Source organism: Tachypleus tridentatus, chromosome 4, assembly GCF_004210375.1.
Source record: "Tachypleus tridentatus isolate NWPU-2018 chromosome 4, ASM421037v1, whole genome shotgun sequence".
Classification (NCBI taxonomy): Eukaryota; Metazoa; Arthropoda; class Merostomata; order Xiphosura; family Limulidae; genus Tachypleus; species Tachypleus tridentatus.
The window spans coordinates 44,402,195-44,424,723 of NC_134828.1; the positions used below are offsets into that span (position 1 = coordinate 44,402,195).

General features: G+C 32.1%; 1 protein-coding gene across 6 annotated transcripts in view; it reads right to left on the bottom strand.

Annotated features, from left to right (window-relative positions):
• LOC143248996 (F-box only protein 21-like) overlaps window positions 1–22,529 on the bottom strand; it is a 76,318-nt gene that overhangs the window by 14,392 nt on the left and 39,397 nt on the right. For 5 of the 6 annotated variants that reach the window (XM_076498101.1, XM_076498104.1, XM_076498105.1 and 2 more), the window contains exons 7-11: window positions 21,091–21,226; window positions 16,575–16,754; window positions 10,176–10,295; window positions 5,006–5,076; window positions 2,479–2,636 (exon numbers count right to left, since the gene is read on the bottom strand). In XM_076498101.1, the coding sequence (XP_076354216.1) occupies window positions 2,479–2,636; window positions 5,006–5,076; window positions 10,176–10,295; window positions 16,575–16,754; window positions 21,091–21,226 (665 nt within the window). Of the gene's footprint in view, window positions 1–2,478; window positions 2,637–4,332; window positions 4,440–5,005; window positions 5,077–10,175; window positions 10,296–16,574; window positions 16,755–21,090; window positions 21,227–22,529 lie in introns of those variants that run through there. The other variant, XR_013027330.1, reaches the window with a different exon arrangement.

Sequence of the window (22,529 nt, forward strand, 5' to 3'; positions counted from 1 at the left end):
TTTTCTTTCTTCCTCTTTTGATGTTCTTCTTTCTCTAGGTCTTTTTGTTATTTGACAAACTCCTGTAAACTGCCATCTTAAAGCCCAAGCTGCTAGCCTCTTTCTATCCACTTATCAATGTCAGTCGAATGATTATATAGTGTAGTTGTGGCCTCTCCAATACTTTTGTCACCACAAAAGCTATTTGTATTAAGGTCTCTTTACCACTGTTGTTTAACATAACAATGTTTAGAGACAATAAAGGATTATTGGTCTATCTCGGCTATCCCATCCTCTAAGCCAAGCTAAAAAAAAATTTAAAGGCAGCCCTTATTAATCATATATCTATCAAGCTTTCTTTTAAACTCATTTACATTCATTGTCTCCACAATATCTGAAGGCAAATTATTCTGAAGGTCAATGACCCCATTTGAAAAATAAAATTGTCAGTTAAACATGGTTTCTACTTTGCCTAAATCTATGCTTGTGTCCCCTAATTCTAAAATTCTTGCTGTTAAGTATGAAAAATGTTGATGCATCAACATATCAATTTCTTTTACAATCTTAACTACTTGAATCAGATCCTCTCTAACTTCTTTTTTTGAGAGAAAACAATTTTAAGAATCTTAATCTTTCCTCATATGACAAACCTTCCATCCCAGGTATCATTTTGTAACCCTCCTCTAAACCTTTTCCAACAATTCAATATCTTTTCTAAAGTAAGGAGCCCAAGACTGAACACAATACTCTAAATGTAGCCTAAACAGTGACCTTACAATAAATTATAATCTCTTTAGACTTGTGTCTAATATTTCTGTAGATACAACCTAAAATCCTGTTTGCTCTTCCACCAGTAATAACACACTGTTTGAATCACTTAAAAGAATGGTCAACCATTACACCAAGATCCTTTTCTTTCAAGGCACTTGTAAGGTTATTCCCATTCAAATTATGATAACCCACATGCATTTGACCAACTCACTAAATGATCTAAATCCTTTTGTAAAGTAGCAGCATCGTCTTTGCAGCCAGCAATACTCAAGACCTTGATATTATCATCAGATTTAAGTAATTTATTGACCATTTCTTCATCTATATCATGAACTTAAATCAAAAAGAGCAATGGTCCTAAGACTGGGCCCTGAGGTACACCACTTGCAACATTAATCTAGTTTGACTGAAATACATTTATAAAAACCCTGAAATTTCTTCCACCAATACTCTTCTATCCAATTATTCAACACACGTCCCACACCTGGAGAGATAAGTTTCTTTACAAGCCTTTTACGTGGCACCCGGTTTATACTATCTTCTGTAGCCGTGTACCACTGTAACTCCTGGTGGACTAATCACTATCACATTTTGTTAGGCCAGATTCTTTATAGTAGACATATGTGACTTGTTGATGAAAATTTTCAACTACAAGCAAACAGCAACAGAGTAATACAAAGGAAGGCAGCTGCTCTAGGAATACTAAATGAGTAGCTGAATTTGATGGGGTATAAAGGCTAGTGCATCAAGTGCTAGTGTTATATACTAAAATTATATCTAGAAGTGTAAAATAAATTTTTTTGTCAAAGTCCACATAGGCTGGTTCAGTTACTTTAGGACACAACTAACAAAATGAATTATTCTTCACAACTCTGTTATTACAACACAGTCTGTGAGAATTTCACTCTAAAAGTTGACAATAAACAATCTTTACCATTAAACTCATAATCATGTAGTGTAGAACTAGAATTAAATAATAATTCTACAACTCATTTACACTCAGACAAAAATGTAGAACATTCCACACAAATCTAAATATTCCAATGTCATAATACTCAGTTAAACCAATAAGAAACTCAAAGTTATAGCAACAAGATATAATAACCTCACTACTGTAAACAACTCATAATTCATAACAATTGAACTACTTAACATATGATTCATAAACACTTATGGAAACAAATTTGCCATAGAATATTGCTTCTAAAAAATAATATCTCTGCTATATAAACTATCTAAATAGCAATGCTGGCATTAAGCTCAGTCTTGTATATCTCACACTCCCCAAGTACAAATGTGCAGATTAACAGCCAAGATTTTAGCATTGTACATTCATAATCTTACTGGAAATCACACAAAGAGAAACTTCTTATATATATATATAAAATCTTGTTTATCAAAAGTTTATCACTGCTAAGTAAAAATAGTCATTACACAGAGATTGTAGCTATATAAAGGTGCTTGCATTACTGTTACTACAGATTTGAAAATATCATTTCATCTATTCAAAGCCTAAGAAAATTACAGACATATTTGTAAGTGTAATTTAGAGGAATACAATATTCTTGCACCTTGAGTTTAACCTTTTACACAACCCAAGATTAATAATAAAAATTCCACTTAGTTTATATACATAATATACAAAAAAAAGTAAATGTAAGATTATGGTGCACAAATTAAAATTCAAAGCATTTGTTGTTTTTTTTATCATTATCTAATTCAACGTACCTTGGGCTGCATATCGATTTGATCCATCTTCAACCAGGACATGATAAAATGGTTGGTGTTCCTTATTCACAAGATTGTGTACTCCCATTTGATGTATCCATGTTTCATTAGCTTTACATGTAGGATCCCAGCCATATATCACACAAGTATAGTGGTATCTAAATTTCAGTCATAATTATGTATACAATAGATGTAACTTACAAATACAAAATTACTAACAATGACATTACATTTTTAATTAATCATGGTTATGTTACAGTTCTTATGTTAATCTTTCTCTTCCTATGGAACTTAAGTACATTAACATCAATGTCAGTAAAATACAGACAGACACACACACTAAGAGACAAATTTTAGCCACAGTTACATTTTGTTTCTGTCACATGTCCAAATGTAATGAACACACTTACTTGTACACACTTCAACACAAACTTTAGCTATAGTTTCACTGTTCATTACATTTGCTATTGCAAATAGAAGGAATACAGAGGCAAGGTGTAAACAACTTTTTCTAAAGATCCCAGGATTCTTAATGTTTGAAAATAGAAATCCCCCCTCAAAAATTGGGGGTCTTGATGAATTCCTGTAATTCCTCCTGATGAAGAAATTTCTATCTTTTGAAAACACTCAAAATGTAATTTATTTTTTCTTTAACTGAATTTCCTAACATCATGAGTTATTTTTATAATACTGGTAGAATTAATACACATAATATTGTGTAGCATATTATGTTACACTGAAAAGTTAATTTCATACAAATTGTATGACTAAGTATTTTTGTCAGTTAGTTAGTAATAAGAACCATTTAGATCAACTGAATTTCTTTCAGTCTGACATGGCACTAGAAATTAATCACGTTGTTATTTCATAACAAAGAATTAAACAGCTATTCAGAGGTTCTCAAAATTTTTAGCTAGAGCACAGCATTACCTTAAATGGGTCAGTTTTTTTCAAGTACAAATTTTTAGCTCAAAGCTATTTTATCTCTTGACCGATTTGAGATCTACTTACAGTTTTAGACTCACAAACTCATTTGACTGATGTAATTGCCCACACCTAAGATCTCAGATTAGTTTACTTTAATCCCACCTAAAAGAATTTCAAATGCTGCAGTTATTGAGAATTCCTTCTTAATTTATTTCAATTTTTTCACCTTTACACTTAACTAATGAACTTCTTAATTTCAATAGTTATTAGATAACCAAAATAAACTCATACAAGTCATATAAACAAGTAGAACTAAAAAATGTATCAGTGACAAATGACTACACTTTTCAAAATGAAAGCACACCATTACCTCTATCAGGTGTCATATAATGATATTTTGAGAATAGTATTTTTTATCAACATGAATTTATATCTAATAGTTATGATTTGCTTTCTTTTAATAAGAGGGTATTATTTTTATGTACATTTTGTTTGAATACAATAAACTTTACAGGTACAGCTGAATAAATTTCAATGAAAATTAAAAAGCCACTGTTTATTTATTTTACATGTACATATACAGCCAATGAACACATGCACATAAACAGACATGTCTACTTACTGTTGTATTTTGATAAAAACGAAAAAATTCATTTGTTTAAGCATACAAAGAAACTACCTGCATCAGTACTTTAAAGTACTGAATTATGTTATCCTGCTAGTTTATCATTGCAGGCCTAGCCTGTCTTACTTGCTAATATCCATAGTTGATGATATTTTATCACAGAGGAATATTTTAGTGGCTTTTTAGTGAATACAGTATTATACAAAAACATCACGTACAGAAAGAAAATTGCAAAAACATACAAGGAAAAATAATCCATTTTGTAAACATTAGAGCTGAATAACTATAGTACATAAACATACAAGATGCATCTGTAGGTTGAAATTGTACAACTGATGTGTATGTACATGGTAGATTTGAAATATGAATATGAACTGTATCTCAGCCAGCCCGAATAACTCTGCAGCACCTACAATACAGTTTAAATTTTATCAAATACTCTTCTTCACTTGAACTTAAACACAGAATTTCAAATATTCACATCCACCAAAAATGTAAAATAATCAGTAAAATAATTTAACTTCATGCATTATTCAACAATATATAACTGTCATATTTAAATGTCAAAATTATAAGCTTAAAGAATTTTTTTCTCTCTAAATGTTCAGGAGTCGTATATATAATACGACTCTCAAGATGGGTTGAGAAAAATCATAAGTAAATAATTATTCATCATGCATGATTTGGTGTGCTACTAAGTTAAAAACTTAGTAACAGCTAAAACAAAACAAAAAAAATATTCATTTTGATCATTCCTTCAGAAATTTACAAAGAAGTTACTACTGAATCTTTCAATTACCAATGGTAACATTGAATAAATATTATTCAGTTTAATGTTTTAATTACTGTGACATCTGGTAAAATATCAAAGAATATTTTGTAATGATTAACCAATAATCATGTCATTGCTAAATGAGATCTTACTATGAAAATCATAATGAAAAAAAAAAAAAAAAAAAATTACAAAACTCTTACTTGCAGTGTTTCATGATCATTCCCACTGCATATTTTACCTCATGGTAGTTACTGTGAAGAAGGGGTACAACCTATATTAGCATAAAAACGTTTTATTGCACACAGTTCTTAATAGATAGGCTTGTAATAAAGAAGCAATATAATAATTAACTTAACTGGAAAATTCTAATTTGTTATAAAAAGGTTTAATTTAACCAAATATTTAATTGCATAAGCTTACTCATTTATAATATTTTCCTTTCTGTACTCCACACAATGCCCAAGGCAATTACACTAAAAAACTACCTTGTAATCTAACGTTTAAACTGATTTTATTAGATTACAAAGCATGAAGGTAAAAACCTGGAACAACACAGATGTGGTCAAGCAAGGTCAAAGTAGAACCCAGAGTAATATTATCACTTAGGTATAATAATTTTGCTTTTGCATGCACTATAATAAACTTGTGACTTTAATATCAATAAGTCACGATTGTGGACTAACAGATGCACCTTTCTGTTAATCACAAAAAAACAACTGGAACTTCTTTTTGATCTTTCAATTCTAATTACTCACTTTACAGATAAGAATATTAGATACAATTTATTATACTAAGTATAAAAATATACTTTATGGTTATTTAAATAACAATTTTATATCAAAATGCCACATTATACTTTCAATGTAACAACTGCAGCAGTTTCTATGTCACAATTTTACTTCTATTCACTGTAGTCAAAATCTTTAATACAGTTTTTAAAAGTTGACAACATAGGAGAATCTGATGTTTGAAATATCTAAAAGTATAAACAGTTAAATTAATAGAATTTGCAATAAATCATTACAGCATTGATGTGTAGAAAAAACTGCCCTTCAAGCTCACTACTACTACAACTTACAAACTCACACTAAGCAATTACTAACAAGTTTTCCTTATTACACTTGAATATATTCAAAAAGAAGAAAAGTCCAAAAATATCATAAAAACTAAAAAAGGTTAATGTAACTTGATACACTAAGTTATCTAATCCAGTTGCCCAGCCTTCAATTACAACTTTCTGAAACAAATACAGATAGATGAAAGAAAAATCACAGTTAACATAATAAAGACAACAGTATTAAATTAACACTTCCAAATTTTACCCTCAATTTGTGAAAATCAATGCTATTTTTAAATTTTGAAGACTAAAATGAAATTTTGAAATACTTTTATCCTTTCCTTGTTGAGTTACTCTTGTGCTTTCAACAAATAGGAGGCTCAGAGTTTTTAAAGTTCTTGTAGCAGTACACAGAATTTTCCCACTTTCCATGACTCATTGTGTAAGCATGAGAAGAACTTAAATAACCTCTGCTTTTCCACTAACATTCACAATTCACTGTTTCAGTCACAAAGAAAAACCATGAAGCACCTGGGTGTAGGGAGGCAAGAATGTATTTTAGATCTGAGCACATGTATAATATTAATTTAATCCTTAAAATTTAAAATTCAAATTAACTATTTATCTTGAAATACTAACAGCCAGAATACTCTGAAAAGGAGGTGAAAACCAGGAATAGTTAAGATTATACAAAAATATACACATCACAAGAAGCAAAAACCTAAAATACTATGTACAATACATGGCCAGAAGTATGTGGACACCCAACCATCATACCCATATATGCTTGCTGAACATCTCAGTATAAAACCATGGGCATTAATATGGAGTTGGTCCCCCCCTTTGCTGCTATAACAGCCTACAGTCTTCTGGGATGGCTTTTCACTATATCTTGGAACATGGCTGCAAGGATTCGTTCCTATTTAGCCCCAAGAGCATTAGCGAAGTCAGGCAAGAAGGCCTGACTTGCAGTCAGTGCTCCAATTCATCCCAAATGTGTTCGATGAGGTTGAGGTCAGAAATATGTGTAGGCCAGTCAAGTTCTACCAACCTCAACAAACCATGTCTTTATGGATCTGGTTTTGTGCACGGGGACACCTTCATGCTGAAACAAAAAAGGGCTTTCCCCAAACTGTTGCCACAAAGTTGGAAGCACACAATTCTCTAGAATGTCATTATATACTGTATAATTAAGACTTCCCTTCACTGGAACTAAAAAGCCTAGCCCAAACCATGAAAAACAGTCCTAAACCATTATTCCTCCTTCACAAAACTTTATAGTTGACACTATGCATTCAGGCATATAGCATTTTCCTGGCATCCACCAAACCCAGATTCGTCTGTCAGACTGCCAGATAGTGAAGCATGATTCATCTCTCCCGAGTTCAATGGTGGTGTCCACCAGCTGACACTTGGCATTTCTCATGGTGATCTTAGGTTTATGTGGGGCTGCTCAGCCATGGAAACCCATTTTATGAATCTCCCGATAAACAATTCTTGTGATGACATTGCTTCCAGAGACAATTTGGAACTTGATAGAGAGTGTTGCAACTGTGGACAGATGAGTTTTACATGCTTCAGCACTCAGCAGTCCTGTGCTGTGAGCTTGTATGGCCTATGGCTTCATAGCTGAGCTGTCATTGCTCCTAAACATTTCCACTTCACGATAACAGCATTTACAGTTAACCGGGTCAGCTCTAGTAGGGCAGAAATTTGATAAACTGACTTGTTGGAAAGGTGGCATCCTATAACAATGCCACATTGAAAGTCACTGAACTCTTCTGTACAACCCATTCTCCTGCCAGTATTTGTCTATGGAGATTACATGGCTGTATGCTTAGTTTTATACACCTGTTAGTAATTGGTGTAGCTGAAATAGGCAAACCCACTAATTAGAAGGGGTGTCCACATACTTTTGGTCATGTAGTGTATGTGGTCAGGCAGAGTTAAGAGCAGAATCCAAAACCAAAAATATTCATATAAAAACAAGTAAAGCAGACAAGTCTCATATAAATAAAGAACCTAAGAACATCTAGAATAAAGGCATTCTTCTCAGTAAAACTAGATTATTTGATGGAAAATGTAGGAAACCACAGCCAAGGCAAAGAGGAAGTAATGGACTGATAAAAGTACCATTTAATGGCTGAGACAAATGACTGGATGACGAATGAATATGGACAAGTTGTTTTGTTTTTTTTATAACCACCAAATTATTACAGAATCTTAGTAAAACTCTCATGTATTCCAATTGAAAAATGAGGGGTCTCTAAGAAAGGACAAACTCAGACAAGTCTTCAAATTTCAGATGTTCTTTGAATCACAAAGAGAAAATAATAAAAACCTGGAGAAGTGAGATAAATTATCTACTTTTTTCTACAGTAGATTTAAGACTTTTTTATCCAGGATTTGAGAGTGACTGAACAGGAAGGAAGATAAAAAGACCAGAATGAAATATCAATCAAATCCAAGGGTCTGACACATCAACCAATAATTCTAGGTGAGCCCCCAAATAAATATAAAACCCAGGCAAGGACACCAGAAAACAATTAAGAATCAAGAATCTGAGTATGATGATGAATATGGACAGAGAATGCAAACATAAAATCTCCTTGCATGCTAGAGGAAGACTACATGAATAAGTCATTCAGAGAAGGTATAAAATGTCCGATACTGATAGAAACACACACAGCAATAGTTAATTCAGCATCAGAATTCATACTGAACGAAGTTAATAGCATGACTGCCAACATAAAAATCTGAATTATGGTGAGAAAGTGTGGTATTTTCAGGTAACAACCAATTTCCTGAAAAGTATCAGACAAGTAAACCCCCAAGAATATCAGATTCTAGATTTTAAAATAAAAAACACAGGCATAAAGAAATCACAATGTATGTTCTTGAGCACATGAAAGAACAGTTGCTTCTACTAATGTTATGCTTAGTCCCACATCTCTCTCTATTAAGATAGATTTATTTCAAATTAAACACAATGATTTCAAAGTATGTCTTCACTTAACAATATGCTAGTAAAACCAGATCAAGAAAGCACAATTAAAGTTAACAGATATACTCTCTCTTTGAACAAACAACAGTGTAATCTCATGATCATTGTTCTCTCACAGTACTAACTAGCTGTTGCATTCAGTCAAAATCTGCCAACAAAAGGTATCACAATACCAATCCTTTTAATTCAGAAACTATACATATTTCTTTAATATCCTTGCAGACAGAAGAGACATCACCTAATATTAAAAACAAAGAAACAAAACAACCAAAACCAAGCAATCTTAACGACTTTTGGCCATGTACTGACACATTACAACATTGAAACTAAATAGCCAAGCAACTTTAGAAATTTCTATGACACTAAAGAGGGTAGAAAAACATGATTTGGCCAGATATCATAAAAGCAGAGCTTATGTAGTCTCCTGACAAATGCACAGTAAGTCAGGTGAAAAGTGGGAGAGTGGAAAATTGTGGGAAAGATGATAGTTGCTAGGCACTGGATCAAGAGCTGTCAGAACTATCAGTAACACAGTTGGTAACAGCATGAGAACAACTTAACAAGTAAAGAATAAGTATTTCAGAGGTAAGTGCACCAGTTTTAAACTGTAGATTTCACTTCTAAAATAAATTACATATATTTTGATAAAATTACAAAAAAGTTAAGATTATTGTGCAGAGTATAAGTAATTTTAGAAAATCACTTAAAATATTAAACTTGAAGTTTGTGTCCACTTTTCCCATCACAGATAAATATATACATGGTTTGTTTTGTTTTTTATTTCACACAAAGCTACATGAGGGCTACCTGCACCAGCTGTTCCTAATTTAGAAGTGAAAGATAAAAATATGGCAGCTAATCATCACATCTCACTTTCAAGTCAAGAGCTACTCTTTTTTCAAATAAGTAATAGGATTGACTATGGCATTATAAAGCTGAAAAGACAAGCATGTTTGGTGGGAAAGGGATTTGAATCTGTTACCTTCAGACTGCAAGTCAAGCTCTCTAATCACATAGTAATGCCAAGCTATATGCAAATGAGAAGCAAACTATGATTAAAGCCTATACAATTTAACTTTTTCATTATCTGATAAACCTAAAACTCAAATTAATCATCTCTTCAAAACAGTAGCTTCATCTACTTGCTCACCCATCTGTTGTTGTTTTTTTAATTTCAGTATTTGTGAGTAATCCAATTATTTACTGTTATTACATGAAGTTTTTCTGATTCCATTATCATCACTTCTACACCTGCTATAATAAGGTAGCAGCTTGCTTTGAATAGAAAAATTAATGATATTAGACTTACCACCTCAGATTTTTTAATTATTTCTGCAGCTAACTGGCGTTTAGCATCCTGGCCAAGAAAATCCAAAAGCCTTTTGGAAACAGAATTTCTTACTGAAACTTCTTTTACTATGGACAGCACCTGATATGGTAAGAACAAGAATATTGCATAAAGTTGAATATATTTTTAATATAAATATCTCCCTTCCAATAGTTTAAGTACAAATACAATCAAATATAGCACAAAAAGTGTCCTTTAAAATATACATAATTTTGTTAGCCACAACAATTATGTTTTGTTTCATTTATATTTTAATGTAATTTCAGTATGAAAGTCATTTTTACACTGTCACAGACACAATATGATGTTACTAAAACAATTGCACAATGTTGCTTTTGGGATTGATATAAGCAGTAATTATGAGCTTCTCAAAACATGACTTTACAATTTAACAGTTCTATGCAGATCAAAATGTTTTTGTTGTTCTAATACTTTTCAGGTTATTTTTGGATGTTTTCTCTTATAAAAAGACAAAGTATAAAATAATCTATCCATTTTTTTCATTCTCATATTTTGTGAGATATCCCTGAATTTGACACTTTGATAATGCAAGTTTTAATATACTGTTGAGTATGTTACACTGACACAATTCTAGTCTCATGTCTCCAGTCTAGGAGTGAAATTCTCAAAAAAAAAAAAAAGGTAAAGCTACTCAAGATGTGTGAAGGGAACCTGTTTTGTTTTTTTCTTTTCCAAAAAAAATCTAGGTGCAAACATAAAACATAGCAAAGCAACTATGTCCTAGTACTAGTGTTGCCTTAAGAAATAAGCTCCAGTACTCAGTATCAGTGAATACCAGTAGAATTTTACCCCTTCTCCAATCATGCTGTATTTGATAGCTGTGTATCTTCACAAATTCCTGAATTATAGTTTTCATTGCAAAAGTTGCTTTTCTATGGATGACATGTCCAAATTACCTTATTCTCCCTCCTACCTTTCCATAACCTAATTTCTAACAATGAAAATGTATTTCCAATAGGTACTTACCTCCTACCACCCATAGCTATCTTGACCTTCGTTTGCTCTCTAAGCATTGGTAAATCTTATGAACAGTGCACTTGTCTTTTATACTCTATTTTTTGTATCATTGCAGCAACATGTGCCTATCATGTGACCATCCTCTACCAATCCAACTACACCATCTAAGTAGTTCCCTATACCAATGCAGTACAATCCTCAATTTTGAGAACTCTTAATATACAAACATGAAAACACTGGTAAATCAATGGGTAAAAAGGGTAGGAAGTGGGTGAGTAGAGGCAAGTACCTATCAAATATATATTTTAAGTGTTAGAAAATATTAATTTCTGAAATGGTACTATCTCCATTCCCCTACAGCTAGAATCTCACATTGAAAAGATGTAGGAGGCCAGTGAAAGCACAACAACAAATAATAGAGCAAAGAGCAATAGCTATGAAACAAAAAAGGAGGTACACTACTATTAAAATATGAGGCACACCTGTAGGGTATAGCACAACTTGTGCAATAAGTATGCTCTTCACTCAAAGAAGATAAGACACTTAAGGCAGAAATGAAGAGAAAATGTGGCTAGAGCTACAGAAATCTATAGGTAAAGTACTGTACACCCACACAGAAAACATCAAAGGAAAGCACCTTGGGATATATTATGTTAAGTGAAGTCCTAGAAAAACAACAGCACAAAAGCACCTTTCATAAATTTGTAAATCAATGTGTTCAATCCATTTGGGCAAACACATCCATGAGAAGTGCCTTGGATTTAAAACAAGATAGTCTAGTCAAGTCCACTTAGTCAAAATCATCTGAAGGAGAGCCCCTTGGTAAACACTGGATTATATCATGTGCAGTCCATCTGGCAGAACTCTTAAAGTGAAAGTGCTTTGCATAAAAGACATACTGCCATAACGTGGGTATAATAAAGCAACATAACGATGACAGCCTCTTCTCATTGAGTGAGGACATATGACTAAAATATTTTGTTACTGTACAAAATTAACTCAACAGGAAACCTGTACACTCCACTACTCCAGTGATTGGCACCCAGAAGTGGCAAGGACTCCCACGCTCAAAAAAAGAAAGAGAGGAGAAGATATGCTGGGTGGGTTCAAAGGAACAACCCACTAAAGACCCTGCAATTCATGTCTGCATTTCCCTATTTTGAAAAGTAGAAATACCTGATTGTAAGAATCATGAGTAGTAAGGATGGTCAAAAATCCCTATCTGCTTCATTCATGAGCTCTGTAAGTGATGGTTCTCAGTATATATACATAGATACAACAATGAAGAAGCCTCTAGTGAACAGAAACACCAAATCTACACAGTGAGCATTAGAAGAGAGTATATAGTACTACTATAAAATTAATTCAGCGTGACATATCAGGCAACATCTGCCAGCAGGTGCAATTCACAAATGCAAAGGAAAACAAGTTTCTGAAATACTAAAAAAGAATGCTTTTGTGAAACCAAAATCTCAACTTATCCCAGTTAGAGGAAAACAGAGATGTGGAGAATTAGCACAGGCAAAAGATAATACCAAACTGAAAAAGATAGAGATATTGTGCAAATAATGTGTGAAAAATATATTGGGAGCTGTCCACATTCTCACTTCTGCAATATTTTCCAAGGGACTGTGGATCCAAGTAACATGGTGTATATTAAAAGCAAACTATGTTCTATTGAAAAGTCAGAATAACCTAGACATGTGAGTTGACAAACCTATCCAGTATGGGTATGAGGAAAATGAACATAAGAAATAGAGGGATTTCAGTGTGTAAAAAGGCAACAGAAACTCTAAAAGGATTCATTTGAAGACATATAATAACAAAAGGAATGGAAAGGACAAAGATAATTAGAAGAAACAAGGGGAGTATAAATGGGGAATGTTTGAGCTAATAGTGAATGTAAGAAGCATAATAAAGGATGCAAAAAACATTACTAGCAGACATATCACAACAACAATCACTAGTAAGGAGGAGGAGGAAACAGGTCTTAAGAGAATGGTGGGACAAAGAATTTGTAGCAACAAGTTTGAAAGAAGAACAGGCAAGAGCATGAAAAACAACACTAAGATCCCAATTTGGAAGTCAAAATGGACAGAATGGAAGAATTATTTGAAAGAAATGGAAAAGAATAGAAGTAAGAGAGGAAGAGAAAGATCTACAAAAACTGGAGAAATGAAAAGTGTGGGAGAGAGCAGCACAATAACTGGAAATACTGGGCATAGACAGATGTTGATCAAACAACCAGATAAAAAAACCTGAACATGTGAGAAACTGAAGGATGGAATCCCTGACAAATGGACCACTAGCAACTAATGAGTAGACCAGTGATACTGATACATGGATAATGAGAAAGGATGTGAATTGAGAAAGCAAAAAAGCTACACAGATAGTGAGTCTTTGAGAGGAGGCAATGGAGCAGACAAAAGCTATGCAGGAATATGAAGTTTAACAATACCTGGATGAAACACACCTAACTGAGGTTGCTGGATTAGAGATCCAGATGAAAGTAAGGGAAGAAACTGCTGCTCCAGTAAGGGCCAAAGTAGAAGAAAACATCACTGAGCAGAACAACATGGAGCAACTAGCAACATAATGGTCTGTATAAGAGAAAAAACTTTGAAGAGGAGTCTGATCAAAGGGTAAGAATACAGATATACAGTATGAGAAAAAATAGGGTCCTGGACTTGGTGAACCCTTGTTTGGAGATATGACCAAGGACACTTAAATTTATTGAATGAACTGTAACCCACCTACTTTCGTAACAATGATAGGAAACGAGTGGGAGAGTCTAATGAACCACCAATACCTAGAAGTGGTTGATATGATAAGTAGATTCCTTGAGGGACCACTGATCCAAAACCTTGTGAGAGTAAAAGCAAGCCTCTGAACTCACCAAAGCATCATCTGTGGACAGATGTAAGTCTAGACCAGGTGGAGATGAATTCCCACCATAATAAGAGCCCTGTTGAGACACCAAACAAAACTGACCTTGATCTCTGAGGGAAGGGTAAAAAAATGATCCAATGGATCATGGGAGAAGTTCCATTGGTTAAGAAGCATCCACTAAGACAAACTCATGTATGACCGACCTAAGGAAAGCCCACTTACCAAAAGAGAAAGAACCTCTCGAGTAGGAAAAGAAGGTAAAAACAGAGTCTAAGTGACTGATCCTTCCATATCCAAGAGCCAAGTGGAGAAGGCTGGACCTAACAAAGATGGAAACTGAAGAGAACACACAAATGAATGAGGTACTCAGTGAGAGTGAGAAAGGACTTCTTCACCTTGATGAGAAATCCCATCCAAGCAGACTCCCAAAGAAAAAAGTGGGTGCAATTGGCAGATTGCACTTAGGAAGAGGCAAGCAGGAGACACTCATCCATGTAATGATGAATCCATAGACCCATGAAATGAAGATAACATGCAAAGGCAAAGATGACCAAACAAAGATCACAAGGAGTCAAAGCAAAAATAAGCAGTAGAGCAAAGAAGTTGAACACGTCCTCCACACTGATGAATTGAAGATAATATCTTGACTTCCAAGTAGTGAATTCCTAATGAATTGGGAGCATGTCCAGAAAGGCATTCAGCCTGGATAGATCGATAATAGGTCTCTACTCTCCCACTTTTTTGGAGATCACAAACAGACAGGAGTGAAAATCACGAAAAACAGGTGGTACATGTTCTATAATACCCTTACGAAAAATATCAAGAGCTGACTATGATAGCTGACTGAACAAAACAATCTCAAGGAGAAAAAAAAAGAAGCCAAGAAAGAGAGCAGGGGACTAGGGGACTGTAACTGAATGCACAGACCCTCTGACAGAACCTGTAACATACATAGATCCATTGTCAATGGTTCCCAAAGGGCCAAAGAAATAGTTGTAACTGGATCCCCACCTGCCTGTGGAAAGACATCCCATCACCAGTAACAGAAAGGTTGAGAGGAATGGGCATAAGGAAGGGATTGTTGGGAGTAGAAAAAGGGAGGGGCAAAGAAGAAGGAGCATGGGACATTCAAACAGACAAAGATTAAACAGAGAGAGAGATAGAGAAACAGTGATAATCTAACCAATCATAACACACTCTCCAAAATCCACCAGGACACTACAAAAGAATGACAACACCTACACACATACTGACCTGAAGACAAAACGTGGAAGAGTTTCAAAATGTCGTTCTCAACACTTGTGCTTCCACAACGAGCAGTTGCCATCCATTTTAGAATGTTTCATCAATTCATTCTATAGTTTCATTTTTGTAAAGAGCTTTCATGAGAGTTAAATAACTTACTTACAAAGTAAGTTAACTGTTGCCATGGGTCTAAAGGCTATAAAAACTATGCTTTGCTTGAGTGATGACAACATCATAATGAGTAATTTTACATTGAATTTCAACCTTCTTAGAGAGATGGTACATAAATTATATAAAAGGATGCCTAAAGAGAAAATGACATAGTTCTACTACTAGGCAAATGTCACTCACTACCATGTATATAAATTCTAGATGTAAAAAAAAAAAAAAAAAACCAACAAAAAACTAACTTTTCTCAAAATGTGTCTTAGTACTTCCAGTATAACTTAATTTAGAAAACCCAGAATGGCAGTAAATGTAAAGACTTAAAACAGTAAAACCCCAACAAAATGTAGACAGTGGTAAGAATGATATAAAAGAAAAAAATATGTCACTTTATAATTGTGATTTGAAGTCAAACAGATATTTCAACCAGTACCAACTGTTATTCAAAGCACAGGCAGATCTATTTAAAATTTCTGTTTGTGGTGAAAGAAATCTTGTATAATTTGTAATAAGGTTTGAGAATAAATTTCTTATATGTCTTAATAAGACATAGAAAAAAAAATAAAAAAGAACTGCCTACAGAAAATTATGCAACATGTTTGAATTGATCACTTTACCAATTTACGGTCAAAATGTATAGATGTAAAATGTGTAAAACAAATACAAATATTAACAGATAATTTAAGTACTGCCAGTTTTTGAATTCAAGTTGCATTCTATACTCTTGCAATAATGTTAATTTGATCAATCCAATCATGCATACAACACTAGATTTAGTTTTGTTTCATTTGTTTTGTTGAATTTTGCACAAAGCTACTCAAGGGCTATCTCTGATAGCCATTCCTGATTTTTAAGCAATAGAGAAAAGGCAACTACACAGTATCACCCACTATTAACTCTTGGGCTACTCTTCAATTACATAGTGACTGACCATCACATTATAATTCTCCCCCCTCCACATTTGAAAATGTGAGCATGTTCCCATGGCCTGTAGACTGTGAATCAAGCACCTCAACCACTGGTCCAAACCAGAAAATTTAATTCTATATTAAATGTATGCGAAAACAATAAACTGTGACTTACCTTCATGAGATTTATTCCTAACTGATTATAAACTCTTGCCAGAAGAATGCGGCTGTTATCATCTTCTGGTGTTATTAAGTTTAGAAGCTCTAATCCATTGAGCATACAGGTTTGGCCTTCCATAACATTTTCTATTTGCCTTCCTAAATCCACAAGATCCCATGATATTTTTTCAATTACCTGAAAATTGATTTATGTTAAAAAAAAAAAAAGGTAATTTGACTATACAACAAAAAATGTCTCAGATAAAACACAAAAATTTCTACAAATGTAATCTTGAGCACATTAATTTCAAAAGCAGATAATAAAAGTAGAAAAAGTAAAAACTTTCAAAACAGAGAAAGCCATTTTAATAAATGTCAATACACACATGCACAAATATAAAAAGTTGCTTTATAAAGTTTTCATTTTAATCACAAACTTTATTCAATGTCTAATAAATACATAAATAACAATCAAAACATTTTCCAAAGAATTGTATTTCACAATACCCTGGCCAGAAAAAAAAATCTTAATAACATAGCAAAAGTCCCTAGAGGGAAACAGTTATATTTAAAATTGGAATGCTGAGAAATGAAAATTTCAAAAACCTTTTTTTTAAAATTTTATGATAAAAACAAGGCTTTAGGGATAAAAAAATTATACCAGGTTTGATATTGAGATCAGATTTACATAAAACTATTACTAATTCATGTATTCCATTAAAGATAGTGAAAAGTTGCTTTCTAATTTTAAAACAGTTAAGTTAGAATTAGTAATAGTAAACTAAATTTTAACGTTTTAAACTTAATAATAATGATGATGATCCCAGATTCCACAAGAGAAACAAGATTATGAATATTTTGATAAAAAAGTTAAGAGAAAAATCACCTTTAAATATCAGATAATTATAAAAGAACTTTTTCTTTTAACCAATATATCCCCTTTGCAGCTTCATCAATGTTAGCACCTACAAGCAATTGATATAAGAAACTTTAAATTATTTTTTTCAAAGGTGCAAATCCCTCCAGTGTGTACCAATAATTTTGAAAGGTCATGAATACTCAAAGCTATTCAAGTCCAGAATTATGAAACAAGAAATATGCAAAATGCACTTTACTGCAAAACTATTTTGTATTGCATTTCTTCTTCCTGTTCATCTTGTTCTAGTTCTAAAATCTGAAAATTTGTGCAACCTGCTCCTTTGTAGTTCTCTGTAGGCTATACTGTATTCAAGGTTATTAAATCTTACAATGCTCCTCAATTTCGAGTTTTAAAATTGCATAATAAAAGTTTCTATAGGTTATCAGGTGTCAGTGAGAAATCTGTAGAAACAGTTATAGGTCATCCACCACTAAGTCACCACTCTTACTGTATAGGGTCTAGATGATTTCCAACACAGAACTGGACTTGGTGGTATACTCTAAAGCTGTGATACCATATAGCTGAAGCAAATGAAGGAAGCTTAGCTTGATACACAAGGTTTTTTTGTTTGTTTTTCTAAATTTTTTTAAAAAATGGTTCTCCTTTCTTTCCTCCATACAATACACAAAGAATTGATCACTAATATCAATTAATTCATCTTTTCTTCAATACTTTGCTTAATAGTTGATATTTTTGTTTGTTTGCAGTTTTTTAAACATTTTAGAATTTAGACATACCACATCAAGAATCCATTGTGCAAACAAAACATTTTTGCATACATGAACTTTATGAACTTCCTGTCCAAATTCAACAACTATGGTATCATTTCTTTGTGGCTAGCTTAATTTACACCTGAAGAATTTTTTTTTATATATATATATCTCCCTATGTCTGTGAACCACTACCAAACATAACATTTAAAATTTGTTCACATTTGTTCATTGTTAAAACCAAAAAATAACTATAGCTAAGTTAAATTGTACAAGGCAACTAGAATATATTACAAACTGAGTAGAGTCAAAGTGCTACTGTTTTAACACGAAAGTTTAACATTTTGGTGCTGACATGATAGTACTGCATTATTTGTTATTTGTAGAAACTACACACACTCAACATTTTAAGAAGTATTGTAGAAATAACAAAAAGTCACTAATAGTTATGAGTTCTTTTATTAGATATAAATTAAACATTTTATTTTTGTTCTGTATATTAAGTAGCAAGTTGTGAAGAAACTAAATGCATGATGTTAGCATTAGATGTCAGTGTATGCTCACTGCATATAACAAAATAAAAATGTTTTATCTTATAGAAGAGATATACAAGCTGTTTCCAGTTTGAAGGCCTCATACAATAAATATGACTTCAGAATCAAATAGCATACCACTGAGAAAAGTTTTTCTGCTTAAGATTCACATTTCTCTTGTAAGATTTACTGCAGTAATAGTTAATATCCAAAATGAGTGACAAAAATATTGAACTTGAACTTAAAAAAGTAAAAGGTACATAAATTAACAAGTAGGAAATTGAAGGAGTTTCATAGAAACAATTTTTTACATTTCTGTACACAATGAACATGAGTCCTGGTTTACACACACATTCTAAAACTAAAATTACTTACTGAAGTATAAAGAACCAGTTCTTAGTTTAACAATACATATAATAAAATGAAGTATGGTTGCAAGGTGTATCAAAAACTAGTAGTCTATTACAATGAAAAACACAAACTAAGAATTTTATTGGAAAGTGAAAAAAAAGCAGGAAGAGATGCAAACAGCTCTACTCTACAGTGTTTTGCTACTAGTGTGAAACATTTCAAACTCAAAAGCACTTTAATGGCAAAAAATATACAACCATACAATCAACTTCCAAGTTGTTAAGATCATACAATTCAAATAGAATAGAAAAGTACTGTAGCTTAAAGTCTTGTCATCAACTGAATAGATATGTATTATTTGTTGAAAGAAAAGCATGCTGTTTTACAATTTGTCATATCTTATCTCTGATCACCCAATATGAATTATTTCCTTTATTTGATGGTAAAGAAACTAGAACCTTTATTGAGTTAAATAATGGTCTGTTTGTTACTGTATTTAATTACACTAGTAATGAATCTAAATTTTGAAGGGTTTGAGGAAACCTTGGGATGACACAGAAAATGAAAATTTCTTATTTGCACATTGATGTAGCAGTTCTTCAATGTGTCACTACTTTTCCATTACGCTTGACATGGATGAGTGTACTAGCATCACAATGAATAAAAGAAAATTCTTCACATTTATGTGTGCTAATATACAAGCTTGTAAATACGGCATCATCTAGGAAAAATGGGACTATTTTTAACTGTTAATTAAAAACCTAAAAATTTAATATATGAAATGAGATGCACTAATACTGACTTTAACTGTATACAAAATACTTTAATTACAATGAATAGGAGTATTAATAGTAATTTGACACTTCTACATGGCAAGTTTTACAAAAACAACACAAAAAACAGAATTTTAATTAAATAAAGTAGCTTTTATTTATCATCATAAAACTTTGACTCCTAAGTGTGTAATAAATTAGTTGAATTATTCACATCATTATATTTGAGAAATGGCATATCAAGATTCAATAATATTTTCAGTTTATATATGCAGCATCAAAAGCATGTAAAGTAAAAATGAAAGTGTATATTTTCAATAAATTTAAAATAACTGTTTCAAGACCCACTGATCTAATTAAACCATAAATAAAGGATAAACTTTTGGTCAGTCCAATGTAAGGTAAATATATTTATGATAAAAAAAATCATGTTTGACTGCAGATGATTTTTTTCATATTTCTCTTAATTAAGAAAATAAAATAAAAATACTATTTTTTATTTATAATTTGTCAACAAATATTATTTCTTAGGAGGCCTTTAATTTAATACCATAGCCCAAACATAATTTAATGTTATAGTGTTGAATGCTGAAAATAGGTTAAAAAAAATATAATCAGAAAACGACATTTGTGCATGTGATCCACAACAGGAAAATACAAGAAATGTGAAAAAAGCATCGGCAGACAAGCATGATTTTCAATAAGATAATTTGTTTCTGTTTGAAGTCAAATATTTTACATTATGTTACACAATACATTTTATAAGTGAAAATGGTAACACTTAAAGTTTAAAATACAATGATGTTTTTCAAATAATTTCATTCATTATCTGGGCCCTGCATAATTTTTTTGCAATTTAAATTAAATGTCAAATTTTAACCAACTGTTATCATGTAAGCAATATGCAATGCATGAATGAAAATTACTTTATTTAAAATAAAATACATAATTTTTAAAATATACTATATTGCAGATCAATAAAATTCAATAAATTTTAAGGATTCGGTATTAACACATTTAGTAAAAAAGAACATTGTAACAGAAAAATTTGAAATAATAAAATAATACCATGATTTAACTGTAAACTCTTTAAAGTTTATCAAAATTGGGTAACTGTAATTGAACAGTATACAATGTTTTAAGGAAGTATAATGAAATGAAATAATACAAAATATATTATTTATTGAAGCATCTATATTTCAATGTCTGTCTATATCTAAAAATCTTATATTTCAATTTAATCTACCTTAAGTGGAGTCTCTGGATGAGCTACTGTATCATTTTTGACAGTTTGATGACCTGAATATGGACAATCTCCTCTTCTAACAAATTTTCCTTCTGAACTGATGTCAATATATGAATACTGTTGTCCAACAAAAAGTCTGCCATTAATAAAGAGAGGGAAATTATAAACTGCAGCTAAAAATCTATAATATTAGTGCTACTACTACCATACCTTGTCAACATTAAAATACATGCAACAAATTAAAACTTTTTTTTTGTGCAAGAAGATTGAAACTAAAATTTTAAAACTACTAAACAGACATGATCATTTACCATAACAGTTGATTTATATACTTGTCAGTTCTATGATTGGTTTATTAAACCCAACTTGACCAACTGAGATGAGCTCTCACCCTTTGTCTTGATGGTGTGCCATAAAACTGAACATAACTCAACAAGTTGTAACCAAAATATGTCCATGTTTGGTCAAGAAGATTTATTCCCTATAGACATAATGTATGGTCCTCTATCTAGATTGGATGCCAAATAATGTCCACAAGAATATGTAGTTTTTGAACTACATATGTGTGTTAACTAAGACAAAGATGGATGATCAACAACTAGCAAACAGAAAAGCAAATAGAAAATTTACATCAATTCAGGAGTGTATGAAAGCATGTGGTGCAAGTCAAGCAGTTGCATATGTACAAGACAAATGAGAAGGTAGTCAAATTCAGATATGTACAAAACTGTTTTATCCTGCTACAACCATGAAAATGAAAGAACTGAGAATACATATCTCAATGTTCAGATTCTTCCAGATTTACTAGATCTATAGATGGGGCACAGCTCTAACAGTAAACATAACTACTGCTACCAACCTTATAATCAATATTGGTGAAAATAAACTCAATCATCAAGAACTAGAAAGGATATTTTGTCAAGAAACCAACGGGTTCAAAGGAAGTAGTAATCCTTGTTTTCCAAGCTATTGAGTTATGTTCACCATATGATATATCCATTATATTGGTAATTTCCACATGATTACCAAAAAGCTAAGATAGCTGAAGTTAGTAAATTAAAGGTCAAGTAACATTAACAGTTTGTACAACTGAAGGTAATAGCTAGGAAGTTGGAAAACTCATTTGAAAGGATTTAATGACTTTTGTTTTATAAGATATTAAGTAATTTTTCTGTTAAAATGTCAGATATATTTTGTGACTATCAATCACCACATATAGTTGAGTAGCAAAAGCCCAGACTACACTATAATGATACTTGGTACATTTTTTTTGGTACACCTAAAATGATGTAGGTTTCTCCATGGACAATAATAGAATTGTTTCATTTGGATGTATACTTATATATACTATGGTAACAGCACAAACACTAACCCTTATTTTCAAAATCTTAGGTTAAAAAGTCTAACTTTGGTTGAATTCTGTCAGTGATAATTTATTT